We start from the raw sequence: 22,687 nt of genomic DNA, 5'->3' as shown, positions 1-22,687 counted from the left end.
AAAAACACTTACATCACCAATCTAAATGATAACATTTAATTTATAATCTTCTGGTATATCTTCAAATGACTTTTAGTATTCATTAACGCTTTATGTCTTAATACATTAAAGAATAAAACTCAACGTTAGTATAAATTAAATTAGAAATTATTTGCCAACTTAATAATAACATTATTGTGATTAAAAATATATTTTTATGGATTTGAACAACAGAAAAAAAAACTATTTTAAATACCAACAACTCTTTATATTACAAAGATAACAAAATAGAAAAAACGTAGAAAATAAAATAAAAAATAATGCAATCAATTAAAAAATCTCACAATTACTGGTAGGTACTCTTTAAAAGAAGTTAAGAAGTGGCAGTTGCAGAAATAAGAAGACTAGAAGAAAAAAATACTTAAGACGCGTGCCGTCATAAACATCATCTATTACTATCACAAAAAAAAACCGACATTAAAACCAACTTAGTAACGAATGTACGTAGAAAACTTATAGATTTTATAACAACTGTTGCTCTTGCTGCTGCTACTACCAATTTAACAAGTTTATAGCTATGACAAGACAGACAAACCGACTGATAAACAAACAGACATCCACATACTTACATACAGATTTATATACTAGATGTTGAATAACGTGGCTAGAACTGAAACGCTCTGCTATTGCCATTGGCTACTGTTAACACTCTGCATTTGCTAGCTTACTCCTCGTATGCTAAGAATTGTATAACATTTTATAATGAATCAATGCAATCTTTAACAATCCAGAATAACGTGTATCTTTCTTTCGTGTTTTTGTTGTTTATTTGAAAAAATAAGAAGATAGACAAACAGTACAAAAACAGTACAAATGTTTGTTCAACAGAGGAAAGAACTAAATAAGCAAATGCCACAAACTACGCATGAGCTGCAAAGCATTACACCATAAAGTAGGAGTATTAAAACAAAATCATACTTTATATATTTATATGAGAACAGTTTCAAGATTATGAACAAATACAGATGAAATACATATATTGAAAAGGTCTAGGCGAACTGAAAAGATACACTATTTAATTTTATCAGAAAAGTTTCAAATCATTTCGATAAATTTTGGAGAATATTTTTACAGTTCATATTCCAGTTTAGTTCTAGCTCAGTTCTAGTTCAGCTCTAGTTCAATTCTAGTTCAATTCTAGCTTAGTTCTAGTTCAGTTTTAGTTCAGTTCTAGTTCAGTTCTAGTTCAGTTCTAGTTCAGTTCTAGTTCAGTTCTAGTTCAGTTCTAGTTCAGTTCTAGTTCAGTTCTAGTTCAGTTCTAGTTCAGTTCTAGATCAGTTCTAGTTCAGTTCTAGTTCAGTTCTAGTTCAGTTCTATTTCAGTTCAGTCTAGTTCAGTTCTAGTTCAGTTCCATGTCAGTTCTAGTTCAGTTCTAGTTCAGTTCTAGTTCAGTTCAGTTCAGTCTAGTTCAGTTCTAGTTCAGTTCTAGTCTCAGTTCTAGTTCAGTTCTAGTTCAGTTCCAGTTCAGTTCTAGTTCAGTTCTAGTTCAGTTCTAGTTCAGTTCTAGTTCAGTTCTAGTTCAGTTCTAGTTCAGTTCTAGTTCAGTTCTAGCAGTTCTAGTTCAGTTCTAGTTCAGTTCTAGTTCAGTTCTAGTTCAGTTCTAGTTCAGTTCTAGTTCAGTTCTAGTTCAGTTCTAGTTCAGTTCTAGTTCAGTTCTAGTTCAGTTCTAGTTCAGTTCTAGTTCAGTTCTAGTTCAGTTCTAGTTCAGTTCTAGTTCAGTTCTAGTTCAGTTCTAGTTCAGTTCTAGTTCAGTTCTAGTTCAGTTCTAGTTCAGTTCTAGTTCAGTTCTAGTTCAGTTCTAGTTCAGTCTAGTTCAGTTCTAGTTCAGTTCTAGTTCAGTTCTAGTTCAGTTCTAGTTCAGTTCTAGTTCAGTTCTAGTTCAGTTCTAGTTCAGTTCTAGTTCAGTTCTAGTTCAGTTCTAGTTCAGTTCTAGTTCAGTTCTAGTTCAGTTCTAGTTCAGTTCTAGTTCAGTTCTAGTTCAGTTCTAGTTCAGTTCTAGTTCAGTTCTAGTTCAGTTCTAGTTCAGTTCTAGTTCAGTTCTAGTTCAGTTCTAGTTCAGTTCTAGTTCAGTTCTAGTTCAGTTCTAGTTCAGTTCTAGTTCAGTTCTAGTTCAGTTCTAGTTCAGTTCTAGTTCAGTTCTAGTTCAGTTCTAGTTCAGTTCTAGTTCAGTTCTAGTTCAGTTCTAGTTCAGTTCTAGTTCAGTTCTAGTTCAGTTCTAGTTCAGTTCTAGTTCAGTTCTAGTTCAGTTCTAGTTCAGTTCTAGTTCAGTTCTAGTTCAGTTCTAGTTCAGTTCTAGTTCAGTTCTAGTTCAGTTCTAGTTCAGTTCTAGTTCAGTTTAGTTCAGTTCTAGTTCAAGTTCTAGTTCAGTTCTAGTTCAGTTCTAGTTCAGTTCTAGTTCAGTTCCTAGTTCAGTTCTTAGTTCAGTCCTAGTTCAGTTCTAGTCAGTTCTAGTTCAGTTTTCCAGTTCAGTTCTAGTTCAAGTTCTAGTTCAGTTCTAGTTCAGTTCTAGTTCAGTTCTAAGTTCAATTCTAGTTTCCGTCTCGTTCAGTTCTAGTTCAGTTCTCGTTCAGTTCTAGTTACGTTCTAGTTCAGTTCTAGTTCAGTTCTAGTTCAGTTCTAGTTCAGTTCTAGTTCAGTTTCTAGTTCAGTTCTAGTTCAGTTCTAGTTCAGTTACTGTTCAGTTCTAGTTCAGTTCTAGTTTCAGTTTCTAGTTCAGTTCTAGTTCAGTTCTAGTTCAGTTCTAGTTCAGTTCTAGTTAGTTCTAGTTCAGTTCTAGTCAGTTCTAGTTCAGTTCTAGTTCAGTTCTAGTTCAGTTCTAGTTCAGTTCTAGTTCAGTTCTAGTTCAGTTCTAGTTCAGTTCTAGTTCAGTTCTAGTTCAGTTCTAGTTCAGTTCTAGTTCAGTTCTAGTTCAGTTCTAGTTCAGTTCTAGTTCAGTTCTAGTTCAGTTCTAGTTCAGTTCTAGTTCAGTTCTAGTTCAGTTCTAGTTCAGTTCTAGTTCAGATCTAGTTCAATTCTAGTTCAGTTCTAGTTCAGTTCTAGTTCAGTTCTAGTTCAGTTCCACTTCAGTTTTAGTTTAGTTCTATGTATACACTTTGCATACTCATGTATGCCATGTGTAGGGTATCTTTAAGAATTATGTTTGTTTTTTTTTTTATTGGATCTTAACGTTGTTAACGTTTTAAGAAAAATAAATGATGTCTTTTAATAGTTGTGAACATATTTTTCCTTTTTTTTTTCATCTTTTAAATCTTGGCTGTAGAATGTTTTTCTCTGCTAATACTCTCGCGATTAACAATTTTAACTTGGTGGTCTAGACGATTTACGATGATGAACAAATGAATACAAACTGGAAGGAAGATGTACAAGAAAAAATGAACAAGATCATTTTTTTCTTTACATAGTATTAATATGAGGTAATTATAACAGTTTTGATATCGTTTTATTTCTTATTAAATACGACTGAATCTTCTTTTTATGTTCGCTGGTAGTTGCTATAAAAGCAGATAATGGATAAAAAAAGTTTGAAATGAAATGAAAGTAGTGCCATATGGTGGGAGGTAACGTGTGTGTTGAGATACGTAAAGACATATCTATAACTAAATATTACGTTAGTTCAGTTATCGGTAACAGCAGTAGCAGAAAAAACCTTTAGAAATAATTGTTGTTACTTGTTGCAGTTATTTTTAAACTGTATTATATTTAATTAATAGTTTTATATACATACAGTACATTTTTTTAAGTAAATGTGTTTTTTATTTCTGACATAACTGTTAGGATTTTTCCTTAAGTATCTAAAATAAAACATAAAAAGTTGATATAAAAAAGCAAATGAACTGTTTTGTTTGTTTAACTTAGCGATAATCTTTAGAAATAAATCGCTGAACCGAATCAACGTTTATTTAAGTAGTAATTAAATTTTGAAGTTTGATATCAAAATAGTAACAATAAAACTTGGAAAAAAATAAAAAAATCTTCTATAAAAACGATTAAAAGCTGTAATGAAGCTCGTAAAATTGTTAGAAGAAAACAAAAAACCTTTCATTAATTATACTATTACTAAGTAAATGTACTTATTTTTATTTTTACAATTAATACGTTTCTTTTAGTCATATAGATATTGTATGTTTTATTGACCTTACACTGCCTCAGTTTGTTAATAATAGTTTTGACCAACATTTTTATTTTCCTTTTATTTGGTTGATTATCAGTTACATTTTTCCCATTTACAGATACTACAATATTTGACATGTGCCTTTTTCGTTGCACTGTCACAGCATGACGCTGATTGGGGAACTATCTATGGAATTAGTTCCGCACAATGAAGAGGTTAAAAAAGGGGTAAAAATAAGTTGTGTGTGGACTGTGACGAACTTTTCACTATATTTATTATATAAATTTTAAATATTGATTGATTTGCTAATGATGTTTAATTCTTTTTTTTTGGTATTGCAATAAATATATAGAAATATAATAATTGTTTGTCAATAGTTCGAATATTTTGCATACCGACTACATTCACATACAAAGTCCATTAACTTCTTATTTATTTCATATTCTGATATTAAGCCTTTCGAAATTGGAGATGATCGGTTACAATAAGAAGAAAATCGGTTCAAATTCCATAAATAAATATATTGATATCAAAGCCAACCAAAACTAGAACTGAACTAGAGCTGGAAATAGAACTGAACTAGAACTGAACTAGAACTAGAACTGAACTAGAAACTGAACTAGAACTAGAACTGAACTAGAACTGAACTAGAACTGAACTAGAACTGAACTAGAACTGAACTAGAACTGAACTAGAACTGAACTAGAACTGAACTAGAACTGAACTAGAACTGAACTAGAACTGAACTAGAACTGAACTAGAACTGAACTAGAACTGAACTAGAACTGAACTAGAACTGAACTGAACTGAACTAGAACTGAACTAGAACTGAACTAGAACTGAACTAGAACTGAACTAGAACTGAACTAGAACTGAACGAGAACTGAACTAGAACTGAACTAGAACTGAACTAGAACTGAACTAGAACTGAACTAGAACTGAACTAGAACTGAACTAGAACTGAACTAGAACTGAACTAGAACTGAACTAGAACTGAACTAGAACTGACTAACTGAACTAGAACTGAACTAGAACTGAACTAGAACTGAACTAGAACTGAACTAGAACTGAACTAGAACTGAACTAGAACTGAACTAGAACTGAACTAGAACTGAACTAGAACTGAACTAGAACTGAACTAGAACTGAACTAGAACTGAACTAGAACTGAACTAGAACTGAACTAGAACTGAACTAGAACTGAACTAGAACTGAACTAGAACTGAACTAGAACTGAACTAGAACTGAACTAGAACTGAACTAGAACTGAACTAGAACTGAACTAGAACTGAACTAGAACTGAACTAGAACTGAACTAGAACTGAACTAGAACTGAACTAGAACTGAACTAGAACTGAACTAGAACTGAACTAGAACTGAACTAGAACTGAACTAGAACTGAACTAGAACTGAACTAGAACTGAACTAGAACTGAACTAGAACTGAACTAGAACTGAACTAGAACTGAACTAGAACTGAACTAGAACTGAACTAGAACTGAACTAGAACTGAACTAGAACTGAACTAGAACTGAACTAGAACTGAACTAGAACTGAACTAGAACTGAACTAGAACTGAACTAGAACTGAACTAGAACTGAACTAGAACTGAACTAGAACTGAACTAGAACTGAACTAGAACTGAACTAGAACTGAACTAGAACTGAACTAGAACTGAACTAGAACTGAACTAGAACTGAACTAGAACTGAATTAGAACTGAACTAGAACTGAACTAGAACTGAACTAGAACTGAACTAAAACTGAACTAGAACTGAACTAGAACTGAACTAGAACTGAACTAGAACTGAACTAGAACTGAACTAGAACAGAACTAGAACTGAACTACAACGGAACTAGAGCTGTACTAAGACAGAACTTGAACAGAACTGAACTAGAACTGAAGTCTCTAACATTTTTCGTAACTTATGTAAATTTACTAAAATCACCAAATTGTTGTCCATAAAACAACCTTAATTTAATTTAAAATAAAATTATAATAAACTTAAACATTTCACCATTGATTTCCCAAAAGTAATACTCCACACCACTGCTTGTGGCAGGACAACATTTCAGTTACCACATTCGTTACGATGGGAATGTGCAAAGTAATTTCTCATCAAAAATCTTTCACATCTTATTGTGTTTGCCATTGATAATCGACGACCGACCACTTTTTCTTTTCAATAATGTTTATGCCAAAATAAGTAAAAAAATTAAAGAAAAAACATAAAATAAAAAGAGAAGTTATAACAATAACGATAAAAACTAACTATAACCATACTTACAAGTACAAGTTTTAAAAAAAAGCAGCACTTACTTTATGAAAACAAAAGAAAGATAAACGCCTCAGACATTTTACCCGGAAATCAATCACCAGTGCAGTACTCATAGAAAGGGCATTAAAGACCGATCGAACTCATAGTAGTAAGAGCAAAATGCAAGTTTTTTTTTAATATCAAAATTATCAACATTTTATAGTATGTTTATGTATAATATTTTCCTTTTGTTTTTTGTTATTGTCTTTTCATTTTCTTTCTAGCAGCAAAAACAATAATAAGACTATATGCCAAATGCCGCTAAAATAACCATAAGTAGCAACATCTCACTAACAACAACAATAACATTAAGAGCAACAGCAACAACATCTACAACAGCATTAACATCAAGATGGAGAGTAGTTTAAAGCGCCACTCTATGCTGCAGTTGAAAGAAAGAAAACTAAATAAAAATTATAAATAAAAAAAAAAACATAAAATCACAATCAAAACAATAACAACAACATTAAATTGTGTGCATATAAAAGTTGCATATAAAACAGCCAGTTCCGCTGCACTTGCAACAAGTTGAAAAAAAAAATACAAAATCAGCCTGCTGCTAAATTTATCCTCACATAAACACACAAATACCCTGACGGCCACCATGCCACACCACATAATACCAAAACAGCTCCATACTAATTCCACTAACTAACTAGCCAACCACTCTCTCTTCCCATAATCATCGTCATAGTCATCATCATCATTATCATCATCGTCATTCTTGTATGTCTTTCTTTCTTTTTTACATCTTTTATTTTTGTTGTTGTGTTTTTATACATTGTTCATTTTTTTTTTCATACTAAAGTTTTTGCTTCAACATCAACACCGTTATAAATTTTTTCCCTCATCGTCTTGATCGTCATCATCATCATGATCTCTGGTTTAATTTTTGCCATATCTTTGAGCTACACACACACACGAACTACTAGGTAATATGTTGTAATGTAACTGGCTGGAAAAATCAATGAAAGTATCCCCAAAACCAAAGTTAAGTTAAAGTTACTTGTATGTACGAACATACAACAGCAGCAAAAGCAACATCAACTACAACAGCAATTGAATAAAAGATGAAAGAAAAAACCAAACGTAAAAGAAAAAACAAAATTTCAAACCAAAAAAAAAAAAAATATATATATATATATATATATCTACAACATATACGGTATCAGGCCAACAATAACATTATCATGAGTAAGCGTTTCTTTTGCAGTTATATTCGCATTCTCGTATGTTGTGCCTCCACAAACAGGTGTCTTGGAGCATAAAAACTATGTTGTAGAAAAATTTAAAAACAATACGAGTACGAGTTATACACATTCATTGATAAATTAACTCATGAGATACAATATTTGTGTTATATCTCTGAGAGCAATTGTTATATAGTTGGAGAGTTACATTATGTAGATATTTTTTTGCTTGATTCTGTTGTTAACAGAAGTTGCGGTGGTAAAAAGTTGGTACACTTTGAAAATATGCCCTTACTATAGTGAAAATTATAGTAATAATATAATCAAGATAATAGTTTTACAAGCTATAGTTAAGAATATAGTCGAATATAGTTCAATATAGAATACAGTTTCAATATAATCATGACTGTAGTTCCATTATATATTATATTCTCACTATAGTCCAGACTATAGTCTAGACAATGGAATAACTATAGTCCAGACTATAGACAAGATTGTGGTCTAACTATAGGCTATACCAAATCCCCAATATAGTCAAGACTATAGTCTTAAGATAGTCAAGACCATAGTCATTTATAGTGTACTTCACTATAGTCAGGACTATTGTCTCACTATTGTCAGGACTAAGTCTCATTAACTTTAATCTCACTATTGTAAGGACTATAGTCTCAGTACAGTCAAGACTATAGTCTCACTATAGTCAGGACTGTAATCCCACTATATTCAGAACTATAATCTCACTATTGTTAGGACTATAGTCCCACTATTGTAAGGACCATAGTCTCACTATAGTCAGGACTTTAATCTCACTATAGTCAGGATTATAATCTCACTATTGTAAGGACTATAGTCTAACTATTGTAAGGACTATAGTCTCACTATAGTCAAGACTATACATTCAATATAGTTAAGAATATAATTCCACTATAGTCAAGATTACATTCTCACTACAGTCCAGACTATAGTTTCAATATAGTTAAGAATATAGTTCCACTATAGTCCAGATTATATTCTCATTACAGTCCAGACTATAGTCTAGACTATGGAATAACTGTAGTCCAGCCTATTGTCAAGACTGTGGTCCAACTATAGTCGGTACTAAATTCCCAATATCTTCCCAATAGTCTCTTATAGAATTACACTATAGCCCATGCTATAGTCTTATACTGTAATTCCACTGCAGTTAATATTGTAGTCACACTATCATTTAGACTAGCCTCATCATGGTCTAGATTCTAGACTCACTCTAGTCAAATTTATAGTTTCACTAAAAAAGACTATAGTTTCACTATACTCAGGACTATAGTATCACTATAGTGAGAACTATGGTCTCACTATTGTCATGACTAAAGGCTCACTATGGTCAGGACTATAGTCTTACTATAGTCAGGACTCTAGTCTTACTACAGTCAGAACTATAGTCTTACTACAGTCAGGACTATAGTCCTACTATAGCCATGATTATAGTCTCAGAATAATCAGAAATATAGTCTCACTATAGTCAGACTTTAGCACTATATAGTTTCACTATTGTTAGAACTATAGTCACGATTATAGTCTCACAATTGTCAGGACTATAATCTCACTATAGTCAGAACTAGAGTCTTACTATAGTCAGGACTACAGTTTCACTATTGTCAGAAGTATAGTCTCACTATAGTCAGGACTATAGTCTCCCTATAGTCAGGACAATAGTTAGGACTATAGTGTTACTATAGTTTGACTACAGTCAGGACTATAGTCTCACTATAGTCAAGACTATAGTTTCACTACAGTCAGGACTATAGTTTCACTACAGTCAGGATTATAATCTTACTATAGACAGGACTATAGTCTCAGTATAGTCAAGACTATAGTCTCACTATAGTTAGGACTATAGTCTCACTGTAGTCAGTACTATAGTCCCTCGATAGTCAGGGCTATAGTTCCACGATAGTCAGGGCTATAGTACCACTATTGTCAGGACTATAGTCTCACTATAGTCGGGACTAAAGTCTCACTGTAGTCGGGAATATATTCTCACTGCAGTCGGTAATACAGTCTCACTGAAGTCGGGACTATAGTCTCACTGTAGTCACAGTACAATAAGGACTTTAGTCTCATTATAGTCAAGAGCAAAATCTGACCATAGCCTCACTTTTACCATACTATAACCTCACTATAGTCAAGACTGTAGTCTCAATATATTCAAAACTAGAGAGTTACAATAGCAAAGACACACACACACACTCAAATGGAATTAGAAGGAGGTTAAATTTCAATATAAAATCGATTTGGTTACTATCAATTTGATTGCTACAAACAAATGTTAAATTTCTTCCTGCTATAGTAGGGAAATGTATACAGAATACAGAAAAAGCTATATGTAAAACCAAAGACTTAGACAACAAACTTTTTCAGTAAGCTACGCAAGTTAAAGTATACTTATATTTATAATCAACCATAATATTCCTTTAAGTGTAACACAATTCAATTTAACATTGTAATTCGTTTACTCAACTTAACAGACAAATTCTCAATTGCTTATTTTAAACTCACTTTCATCATGCTCTTTGATCAGGTGCAGTAATAAGAAAAACATAATAAAAAAAATCAACAAAAAAGAAGACAAAAGCAACGCAATAAAAGAAAGATAAAAACAATTTTACATGTGCACATTATTGGAGTGGAAGTTTAAGAAAAAAAGGGAATAAAAATAAATGGTACTAAAAAGTAAGGTTACCAACATTGAGAGTTTTTAAATTAATTAAAAGATATGTGACTTCGAATACTTATTTGCGAAATGAATTACTGAATTTTGAAAAAATTTTAATGACTACATAGTTTTATAGTTTATTCAAAGGAACAAAAAGGTATTTAAATTTTGAACTATTAGTACTATTTAGTACCTAAGATTGAATAATAAAATCGGTCCTGATGGTACACTTTGTATTTAAACGTAAAGATATTTCAATTATTACTAGAAAATCGTTTATATTTTAAATATTTTATGTAAAAGTACTTAAAGTACTTTTTAATAACACCACAATTACCCATTTCACCCCCTCTAAAGCAACACTGCTTGTTGAAACAAGTGTCAGTTAGCTGGACCGCAAACCCACTAAACGTAAAAAAAGCAGATGAAGAAGCACACAATAAACTTTTTAGAGTTTAAGCCGAAAGAAAATATTTAGTATGAAAACGACTTTCGTGCGCTAAAGACGTGAGCAACGGAATAAATTTTGAAAAAAAAAAACACACACAAATACACACATATACAAAACAACTGAAAATTTCAAAAATATAAATGCGTTAAAAAACGAACAAAATAAATTTGAAAAAAATAAACATAAAAAAAGAAATATATAACAAATTAATTTCTGAAGATTTTAAATTTAACAATGAAAGTTACTAGCAAAGAAAAAAAAATGATAATAAGTGACTGGTGAATTTATAAAAAAAAGAAAAAAATTATTAAAAAAAAATAAAAGAATATTTTATATGAAAAAAAATTAATAATAGAAAAAAATTTCTAAAAGAAAACAAATTTTTATAACAAAGCAAAATATTTAAAAAATACAAAAAAAAAGAAGTGTAAAATCTAATATTACTTGCAACAGTTTGTGAAGCATTAATAAATCTGTTTGTTAAAAATAGCTGCAAGATAAAACTTCAATTGAAGCAAAAGTGATTTATAACAAAAAGTGTAAGAAAGAAAATTGTAATAAAAGTTTTAAATAAAACTGCCGGTTTTACGCCTTTTTAATAATAAATAAAAAAGCAAGAAAGAAGATTTAAGAAAAATTTTTTAATAAAATCAAGTGTTTTTCTTTGACGTTAGCTGGTAAACAAGCAGCCAAGTGTAAATTTTATAACAACAAAACAGAGTTTTAAAATAAAGACAGAAATTTGATCTGAAGAAAAGAATAAAATTTCTGATAAAATACTAGATTTTTGTTACAAATATGTCAACACAACAGCAAAAACAATTGCAGCAGCAACAGCAACAACAACAGCGACAAATCGATGTAATAATGACGTCCATGCAGCAGCAACAGCAACAACAGCAAACAAAACTGGAACAACATTCGAAACCTATCTTAAGCCCCACACGATCCCTTGATGAAGGTTTTGAAAGTGATCCGGATCGTGTTTCAACGGATTCAGAGCATCCAACAAGTGGAACGAATCAAAACAATGCTACAACAGCTCTAAACAACAACAACAATACTTGCAGTACTAGTAGTAATAATAATAGCAATAGTTGTAGTGTTAGTAAACAACAACAACAACAATACCAACACCAACAGCAGCATCAACATAATAATAATGTTGGTTCTACTCTGGCACAATTGTCATCGGCCGCTACTGGTGGCTTGTCAGCCAATGCTGATTTGTCATCATCATCATCGTTGTCTAATACATCTTCATCACTTTTAACTGCGGGACATAATGCAAATAAAACAATGGATTTATCCAAAAACAGATTGGCTGCCTTGGGAGCACCACAAATCATACGTCGTCCACCCAATGCAGCAGCCATGCAGCTACATCAACAGCAATTGTTGCAACAACAATTACTAGATAAATATTATAAAGATCGTAGAGGTTCCAGTGACAACAAGTTTAACCCACAAATGAATATGCAAAATATGGCACGTATTTCTTCCTCGTCTTCTTCCTCATCTGCAGCAGCGGCTGCCGCCTCGTCATCCTCATCATCGTCATCATCATTATCGTCATCGGCGGCGGCGAATGCTGGAGGCTTAACGGCTGCCAGCACTCAACAAGGCATGGGCTCACCACAAACTGCACAACGTTTGCAATATCAAAAGCAACGACAACCAGTGGTAGCCTCATCGGCAGCTATACACAATCATCGTTACACGCCAGGCGGAAGTAATATGGCCAATAATAATGGTGGATTTAGACGGGCCAAAACTAGAGCCATGTCACCCTCGGTACTTAAGACGAATGCAGCAAATGCCTCTAGCACGCGCAATATGCTGTTAATGCCTCGTGGCTCTGCCATACGTTCGCACTCGGTCGATGCCATCACCCGTCACAGACATCATCAGCAGCAACAACAACAACACCAACAATTACAACTGCAACAACAGCAATTGCTAGCAGCCCACAACTATGATCCCTCAAATGCTCTGATTTTAAAACATGAGGGTTCCGGCACAACCAGCACCTCATCCTGTGCCCCCAACAGCACTACAACACGCATGCAACACTATAAATTCCCCACAAACTCGGTCAATGGCGGTTGCTCTTCCCTAACACCCGGTTCTACAACACAGGCGCTACTCGTGCAGCCAATATCAAGTGCTACATTGTCAGCTAGTGCTGTGGCTCTACCGCCCGCCACAACCGTTCTAAATACGGGCAATGTTGGTGATGCCGCTGCTGCTTTAGTGGCAGCAGCTGGTGGATCACCAGTAATTGCCTCATCCACAAATAGTTTATATACATTCTATCCAGCTGAGGGTAATCTACAAGTATGGCAATCTGAATGTGGTGATTTGACATATAAGTCATCGCGTAATCTACAAACGCATAAGGCACCAGTTTGTTGGACCCAGTCGATACCAAGGCAAACAAGACGGTAAGTTTTTATTCACTTGCTGCACTCCCAACAAGAAAAAAAAAATGCCAAATGAAAACGAAAAAAACCATGTTCGTCTAGTGTGTGTTAGTCTAATTGAGGTATAAAACTATTGCAATGGTTTGCAATGTTGCAAACACAAAAACTAAATTTTAGATTTTTTTTTGCAATCGCCACAAATTAATTAAAAACAGTTTATATCAGTCTGTGTGTTTAATTTTTTCTAGATTTTGTTAAAATATAAGTTTTGTGACAAAATACCAGAGCTTTTTTTTTTTGCAAAAATAACAGGGTTTGCAATTAAGCTGGAAGGTGAATGAAAGCAAAATATCAGAAATTGTTTAAATTTATAATTTGAAATATTAATCTATTAACTTTTCTTGATGTGTAATTAATTTATTTATAAATTTTAACTATATATCAGATAGTTTCTTAAATTATTTCTTTGGTATTTTATTAAAAATATTTGCCAAGTTTTCAATCTTAAGAAAAACTGTTTGTTGCTTAAGTCTTTTGTTTTGATTTATTGGCTTTTAGTGATTTTCTTTTAAAAATTATAATCAAATATTTTTATTGGCTAATTTAATGCCAATTATTATTTAACAATTACTTAACAGTTAATTTGTGTTTTTAACTGTCCTATGCCAAAATGTTTATTGTTTTGGAAATATGTTTTCTTGAAACAATTTAAGGCTCAGCTATTAAAAATTAAGTTTGATTACAAAATGTAAAAGTTAAGAAAATCGGTGACATAAGCCAAAAATATACAAATTTTTTAAAATCTAAAGAAAGAAAATATGTGATACCTATAGTCTTGACTGTAGATCAGCCTATAGTCTTGACTATAGATCAGTCCATGAACATGACAATCTATTGTTTTGACTTTAGATCAGTCTATAGTCTTGACTATAGACCAATCTATAATCTTGACTATAGATCAGTTCAAAATCTTGACTATAGATCAGTCAATAGTCATGAATAGAGATTAATCTTTAGTCTTCACTATATATCAATCTATAGTCTTAATTTAGATCAATCTAAATTCCTGATTAGTTTATAGTCTTGATTACAGATCAATCAATAGTATTGACTATACATCAGTTTATAGTCTTGACTATAGATCAGTCTATAGTCTTGACTAAAGATCAGTCAGTCTATAACTTTACTATAGATTAGTCTATAGTCATGACTATATTTCAGTCTATAGGCTTGACTATATTTCAGTCTATAGTCTTGACTATATTTCAGTCCATAGTCTTCTCTATAGATCAGTCTATAGTTTTGACTGTAGATCAGTCTATAGTCGTGATCGTAGATTCGTCTATAATCTTGACTATAGATCAGTCTATAGTATTGACTATAGATCAGTTTATAGTCTTGACTGTAGATCAGTCTATAGTATTTACTATAGATCAGTCTATAATATTGAATATAGATCAGTCTATAGTCTTGACTACAGTTCAGTCCATAGTCTTGACTATAGATCAGTCTACAGTCTAGACTATAGATCAGTCTATAGTCTTGACTATAGATCAGTCTATAGTCTTGACTATAGATCAGTCTATAGTCTTGTCTATAGATCAGTCTATAGTCTTGTCTATAGATCAGTCTATAGTCTTGTCTATAGATCAGTCTACAGTCTTGACTATATATCACTCTATAGTCGAGACTATATATCACTCTATAGTCGAGACTATAGATCAGTCTATATTTTTGACTATAGATCAGTCTATAGTCTTGACTATAGATCAGTCTATAGTCCTGACTATATATCAGTCTACAGTCTTGACTATAGATCAGTCTATAGTCTTGACTATAGATCAGTCTATAGTCTTGCCTATAGATCAGTCTATAGTCTGGACTATAGATCAGTCTATTGTCTTGACTGTAGATCTGTCCTTAGTATTAATTTTAGATCAGTCTATAGTCTTAACTATGGATCAGTCTAAGGTACTGACTGTATTGATCATAGATTACACTACAGTCTTGATTATAAATCCACACTCTATGGTCTATAGTCTTGACTATAGAACAGTCTATAGTCTTGACTATAGAACAGTCTATAGTCTTGACTATAGATCAGTGTATAGTCTTGACTATAGATCAGTGTATAGTCTTGACTATAGATCATTCTATAGTATTGACTATTGATCATTCTATAGTCTTGACAATAGATCATTCTATAGTCTTGACTATAGATCATTCTATAGTCTTTACTATAGATCAGTCCATAGTCTTGACTATAGATCAGTCTATAGTTTTGTCTATAGATCGGTCTATTGTCTTGACTATAGATCAGTCTATTGTCTTGACTATAGATCAGTCTATAGTCCTGATTATAGATAAGTCTATAGATGAGGCAATACTCTTGACTATTGATTAGTCTCAAGTCTTGATTATAAGGCATAAAATAAATCGAAAAACTTAATTGATTTACCTAACTGGCATCTAATTATTTATCGGTATTATAATTTTTTAAAGAGTTTTTGCCGACACCTGTTAGAATTAACTGAAAATTTAAACCAAACTAACAATATGCAATAGATATTTTTTAAATAAGTATGCAATTTGTAGAGGGGTGTTGCATTTGCCAGTTTTTTTTTTGAGATTTTAATATGGTTTGCTACACACAAACTATTTGTAAGCAGCTTTAGTTTTAATAGCAATTTTAAGCAGCTTTTTTTGAAACACTAGTTTGATTTTATTTATAGTTTTTTATATAAAAAACGTGCGTTTTTTTACAGAAATAAAATGATTGGCTATTTGTTTGTGTTTTGGTAGTAAAATGTGGAAATGGCTTTTAATTAAGAAAAAAAAAATATAAAACTGCTCTTAGAAAAAAATCTATAAAGCAAGTTTCGGTTAGTGATACTTAGCTAAAAGGGTTAAAACAATTTTAAATTGTTGTTACTTTACTTTTTAGTTTAGTTTTGTTACTTTTTAAAGAGTTGTTTCTTTTCCACAACAATGTCTTTAGTTTGTTTAAGGTATTGTTAATTAAACTAACAGCAAATAGTTTAAATATTTTGTTTTGGGGTTTTTTGGAGATTATTAAGAAATTCTTGGCAAAAAAAAAAAAACGAAACCCACCAAACAAGCCAAACATTTAATCCTAAAAAGTGGTTAAACTTAAATCTTTTGCTATCTGTTTTCTCTGCTAATAGCTAAGAAAAGCCTGTTTAATAGTTAAACAGTTGGTTTGTCCAATTGCTTTTTTTTCTACTCTTCTGTAGTAATTATTTGCTTAATTGATTTACTTAGTCTAACTATTTTGTCAACTGTGTTATTTTTTTGTCTCTATCTGTCGGTTAGTTTTTTCTTTCTGTTTTGTCTGTGTTGCTTTTTTTCTGTGTTTCTTAAAAAGCTAATTATGTAATCGTTTTTAGGAAGTTGTTAATTAGTTCTACTAAGAAAAAAGTTTTGTCAAAAAAAGTTGTTTGGTTCTTTTGGAAAAATATTCTCACACACATATCCACCAACTAGTCAACCAATGTATAATGAGCTTGTTGTCTAAGTCTTTTGTTTTATCATCCCAACTTAGACACAATTTTCTATACTATATTGGCAATTAACGTAAATATTTCAACAGTTTAATTGATTTGTTGTTGAAATTTGTTTCTTTTACTTTGTCAGAATTATGTAAAACAAAAGTTTAAGGTTAATTTTGAGTCTTAATTGTTCTTTTGTGGGGAAAAAAAATTTGTCAAATTGCTTAAAATGTACTTTTAGTAGCGTAAACTGTAACGAATTCTTATAATAATTGTAAGGAAGATGTAACTAATGTAATAGGTTTCCTTTGAAAGAAATTTAATGCATAATAGTAATGACAAGTTAACCATTTATTAATGACATTTACTAAAGAAAAAGCTTAATAAGGAAAACATGCAGACAATTTTGGAAAAATGTGAAGCTAATTGTTAATTTTTGAAAAGGTAATTCATATGAAAGAACTCTTTTTAAATAAAAACTATTGTATGAAAAGCTTCTTTTCCATAAGCTTTTGATAAAAAATATATTGTGTATTTATTTTTCTATAAGCTTTCGAAAAGAAGATCTTGTAAGCTTCAGTGTTAAAAAACTTTTTATTATAAAGCCTTAGGAAAAAAATGCTTAATTTTTGTATAAAATTGTTTGTTCTTCCCCGTTTAAAAGCATTTTGGTGGAAAATTCAATTTTGGAAGTTATTTTTTATAAAGCTTTTATTTGGAAATGGGTTTTTAAACAAATTCTGATTGAAAAAGCTTTTTTGGAAAAAGTTTATATAGAAAGATTTTTATATTTTTTAAGATTAAAGTTTTTGAATTAAAATTTTATTTTTCAAAAAGTTTGGTAAAAAGTTTCTTATAAAAAAGTAAGAAAACTTTATTGCAGAATTGTTTAATGTGGAAGAAGCTTTTTTAAATAAGTTTTCAAAGATGATAGAAGAAGAGCTTTTACTAAATGCTTTTAATGTTGGTTAATAGTAAAGAGTTTTTTTGTAAAAAGCTTTATTTAGAAATTACGTTTTAGACAAATTGCGATTGAAAAAGCTTTTATTGAAAAAGTTTTTATAGAAAGCTTTTTTTGTAAAAAAATTTTTTCAGCTTAAAGGCAGCTTTGGAATATTAATATTATATGAAAAAGCTTTTTTTAGGTAAAACTAGAAAATTTAAAAAAATTTTTAACTTAAAGCTTTTAGATTAAAATGTTTTTCTTTAAAAAGTTTGTTAAAAAAATTCTTATAAAAAGGTAAAAAAAAACATTATTTAATGTTGAAGAAGCTTTTTTGATTAAGTTTTCAAAAAAAAAAAAGTGTTGATGAAAAATCGAAGAAAAGCTTTTAATAAACAATTAATGTTCTTTTGAAGTAGATAAGAGTTTTTGCAAGTTTTTTTGTAAAAAGCTTTATTTAGAAATTTATTTTTAAGCAAATTGTGATTGAAAAAGCTTTTTTCGAAAAAGTTTGTATAAAAAGCTTTTGTTGAAAAATATTTTTTACCTTAAAAGCTTTTACTTAAAAACCGTATATATTAACTGAAAACCTTTTTTAGGTAAAACTAAAAAATTTAATTTTGTAAAAAATTTTAGATAAATAACTTAAAGCTTTTAGATAAAAATGTTTTCCTTTAAAAAAAAATCTTATAAAAAGTAAAAAACATAATTGCAGAAATTTGTTTTTAATGTTGAAGAATCTTTTTGAAATAAGTTTTCAAAGAAGATTTGTTGATGAACAATAGAAGAGAAGCTTTTAAAAAATGTTATTTAAGTAGAAAAGAGTTTTTGCAAAATTTTTTTTTTATAAAAAATTTATTTAGAAATTAATTTTTAAACAAATTGTGTTTCGAAAAGGTTTGTATAAAAAGCTTTTTTTGGAAAATATTTTTTTTAGTTTAATTTTTATATAAAGCTTTTACTTAAGAAATATTTATATTATCAGAAAAAGCTTTTTTAGGTAAAACTAGAAAACTTTTAGATACAAAGCTTTCAAATCTCCTTGAGCAAAGATGTTAGAAAAGGCTTTTTACTTTTTTGGTAAAAAACTATCTTTTATAAAAAGTAAAACAAAAATTCTTTCTGGCAGAACTTTTTCAAAAAGGATTTCTGGCAAAATAGAAAAAGCTTTCTTTACGTGACTATTTAAAGAAAACAATTATTGTTTATGGATGAGAAATGAAGAAATAGAAGAAAATGATTTTAAAGTGTAAAATTATTATGATTTTTTGGCAGAAAATTTATTTTGCAAAAAAAAAGCTTTTTTTGTGTAAAGTTTTAATAAACATATTGAAGTGCTCTGTACAAAATGTTTGAAAAGCTTTTGAGTAAAAAAGTATTTGTTGCAAAAAGTTTTGTCTAAAATAAGTTTTGGAAGAATATTGTAAACAAAGTTTGTTTTTGTATAGAATGCTTTATAGTTTTTAGAGAATTTTGAATTGAAAAAAAGCTTTTTAAAATTAATATGTTTAAAAAGCTTAATTTTATGTAAATTGTGCTTTCAGCTGAAAGTGTGTAACACCCACCTTCAGGTATTTTGTTAAAACTAAATCTAACTTTCCTCCAATTTCTATTTAGACTCTTTCTTTAAATACAAATGCCACTAAATGACATATAAGAATTTTTTTTCTCGTTTAGATAATGTCGCCCCTAAAGGTCAATAGCATTTTTATTAATGTTTATTAAATAATTTATTTACTAATTAAAAGAAATATCTCTATAAAACTTTCATTTTTCTAGCAAAAACCATAAAACTTAATTAATTTAAATAATCTTACAGGAAAGTGAGAATTATAGAAAAATAAATTAAGAAAAAAAACAAAACATTTAAATTCTCATCTATTAAAGCAGAAAATTATGTTAAACTTTCGTTAAAAAATGTAAATTAATAATAATGGTCTTGTATAAAAAAACAACAAATGTTGTGGTCAGCAGTCTAATCATTTCTAAATTTATAATTATTTGTTGGTTTCTTCTTGTTGGTAGTTTAAATGATATTTTGGTTAAAATAGAACTTCAAAAAAATATAAACAAATAAATGAATTTTAAACAACAAAAAAAGTAACGAACCATATGTAAGCAAATAAAGAGAAAAACAAAAACATGTTTAGCAAATTATTTTAAAATTATATATAATTTAAATAATAAATATTTCTTTATTATGTTGTTTTTATTTTCTAGATACTTTCCATATAAGAAATCTCACATAAATAAAATTAACGAAAAAAACTAAACGTGGGTTGTTTTTTTGTTTTTATAAATTAACAAAAAACATCTTCTTTTTGTCTTCTGTTACTTTTTGGCAAAAAAAAAAAAAAAAATAATTAAAAAATGTTTAAACCATCTATGTCTGTCTGTCATATGTCTAAATAACAATCAAAAGTTTTATCTCTATATTAATTTCTTTGTTTTTGTTTCTTACTTATTTTAAAAGCTGTCAAAAATTTATATTTTTTTGTTATTATTGTTTGTCGTTTAATTTAAAAAAAAAAAGATCTCAAGTTATTTTCTTTTTAAAATATTTATTTACAACGTAATCTTGCTTACAGGGTGTACATAGTATGTACTAATAACATTTTGATTTTGGTACTAAATCATGCTGTTGTTGTTGTCGTTTTTGCTGTTTTCAGTATTTGCACTTTCTCTACAATTTCATGACAATGTGTTATTGTTGTTTTTCTTTAACTTCATTTGTTTGTTTTTTTTCTGCTACTCTCCCAAAGATGGGAACTGTTTCTTTTTTCTTTTCTTTTCATATCTGTTCAGGTCTCACTAAAGAAGTAATTAAAAATGTTTTACTTAATTTTTTTCTTCTTTCTTGGTTTATTGTGTTATAATGTGGAATTTAAATAAATTTTTCGTAAATATATATTTGTTATAAAAAAAATTTGCAATTTATATTATTAATTGCAGAAAATAATGATTAATGAAATTTAATAGTTAATTGTGAAATGTGAATATTTTTAAAAACATCTTGCTCATAGACTAATCTATTGCCCATATTCTAATCTATAGTCTATACTAGTTGATGGTCTAGTATAGCTAGTCTATAGTCTAGTCTATAGTCTAGTCTATAGTCTAGTCTATAGTCTAGTCTATAGTCTAGTCTATAGTCTAGTCTATAGTCTAGTCTATAGTCTAGTCTATAGTCTAGTCTATAGTCTAGTCTATAGTCTAGTCTATAGTCTAGTCTATAGTCTAGTCTATAGTCTAGTCTATAGTCTAGTCTATAGTCTAGTCTATAGTCTAGTCTATAGTCTAGTCTATAGTCTAGTCTATAGTCTAGTAGTCTAGTCTAGTCTATAGTCTAGTCTATAGTCTAGTCTATAGTCTAGTCTATAGTCTAGTCTATAGTCTAGTCTATAGTCTAGTCTATAGTCTAGTCTATAGTCTAGTCTATAGTCTAGTCTATAGTCTTGTCTATAGTCTAGTCTATAGTCTAGTCTATAGTCTAGTCTATAGTCTAGTCTATAGTCTAGTCTATAGTCTAGTCTATAGTCTAGTCTATAGTCTAGTCTATAGTCTAGTCTATAGTCAAGTCTATAGTCTAGTCTATAGTCTAGTCTATAGTCTAGTCTATAGTCTAATCTATAGTCTAGTCTATAGTTTAGTCTATAGTCTAGTCTATAGTTTAGTCTATAGTCTAGTCTATAATCTAATCTAGTCTATAGTTAAATCTATATTCTAGTCTATTGCTTAGTCAGTAGTCTGGTCTATAGTCTAATCTAAAGTCTAGTATATATTCTAGCCTATAGACTAGATTATAGTCTAGACTAAAAATAAGACTTTAAAACGTTTCTTTAAGCCAATAATAATTATGCAAGTGATGAGACAAATTTTTTTGGAAAAAGCTAATAAAATAATGTATTCACCGAAAATCAATTATTTTTCCTTAAAATTAACCACTAATATAAAATTTTGTTATATACAAAAGAAATTATAAGTCCATATATTTTACTTAAATCTTTAAAATATATTTGCATAACATAAATTCTATTTTTACTTAAATTTTATTACTTGCTAAATAAATTAAATTAAGAAAACAAATTTATACAAAAATCAATAAACACCCTCTTATTGGGGTATTAAAAAAAGAAGAAAATAAATCCATAAAATTTATTATTCAAGAAAAACCTTAAATTTTATTAGCAATTTAGAGTAAAATATGCAAATTATGTTAAATAAAGAAAATAATTTAAAATGTGTTAAAGAAAATAAATATTGTTAAAATTTTGCGTAGACATACTAAGTAACGCCTTTATTTTCAAAAGCAATTATATTTTTTTAATAGTATTAATGTGTGTGAAAATATATGTGTTACCCTGTTAATCAATAGATGATTGATTAGTTTTTAAGTACATTTTTCTTTTGAATGAATAAAATAATACTTAATATTTTTTAAATATTTGTTAATAATGATTTGCTCTTTTTTTAAAACAAATATTTAAACACTTTTATTTAATTTCTTTTGCTCAGTTAAAATATTTTGAATGAAATTTATTACAACACATTTTAAAAGAAATTTTAAGGGAATAATTAGAAACACCAAAACACTTCAAAGATTCCCAAGTAAGTTATGTCTGTTTTTTAAGGTGTGAGTTCAACAAATTTTATCATAAAATCAAAGTTTATTTGATTATTTGTCTTGGGCATGACTTTATGATTTTTCATACATATGCTATAGTTCACATTAAGCAAATATTTAATACATATTATTTGAGCAAAACATTTGTTTGATTTTAATGGTTTCGCCTATTTCATCAAATATTTACCTTGTCTGACTCTAACTTTAGTTTTTCCTATCTCTCACATACAGCTAGTCTTATTAGTGTCAAAATGAAATTGCACAAATTACACAAAATAAAAAGTGTGTGAATGAGTGTTTTTTTTTCGAATAAGTTATCTGTAAGTTAATGACATTTACATACAATATTTTTTTGTTTGTTTATGATGATCAATAAAAATTTTATAT

General features: G+C 29.5%; 1 protein-coding gene and 1 long non-coding RNA gene across 3 annotated transcripts in view; one reads left to right on the top strand and one right to left on the bottom strand.

Moving 5' to 3' along the window:
- LOC119605296 overlaps positions 1-22,687 on the bottom strand; it is a 186,706-nt gene that overhangs the window by 51,120 nt on the left and 112,899 nt on the right. The gene's annotated exons all lie outside the window — the stretch shown is intronic.
- The window catches only part of LOC119605295 (uncharacterized protein DDB_G0271670), a 118,513-nt gene continuing 106,648 nt past the window's right edge, over positions 10,823-22,687 (top strand). For both annotated transcript variants that reach the window (XM_037958322.1, XM_037958323.1), the window contains exon 1: positions 10,823-13,245. In XM_037958322.1, coding sequence (XP_037814250.1) covers positions 11,600-13,245 — 1,646 coding nt within the window. In that variant the 5' untranslated portion in view covers positions 10,823-11,599. The remainder of the gene's footprint in view (positions 13,246-22,687) is intronic.

Source organism: Lucilia sericata, unplaced genomic scaffold (assembly GCF_015586225.1).
Source record: "Lucilia sericata isolate MDLA Ls3-8-SP2 unplaced genomic scaffold, ASM1558622v1 Contig000471F_arrow, whole genome shotgun sequence".
Lineage (NCBI taxonomy): Eukaryota > Metazoa > Arthropoda > Insecta > Diptera > Calliphoridae > Lucilia > Lucilia sericata.
The sequence above is the reverse complement of the archived record's forward strand: the minus strand, read 5'-3'. Positions and strand labels throughout refer to the sequence as shown.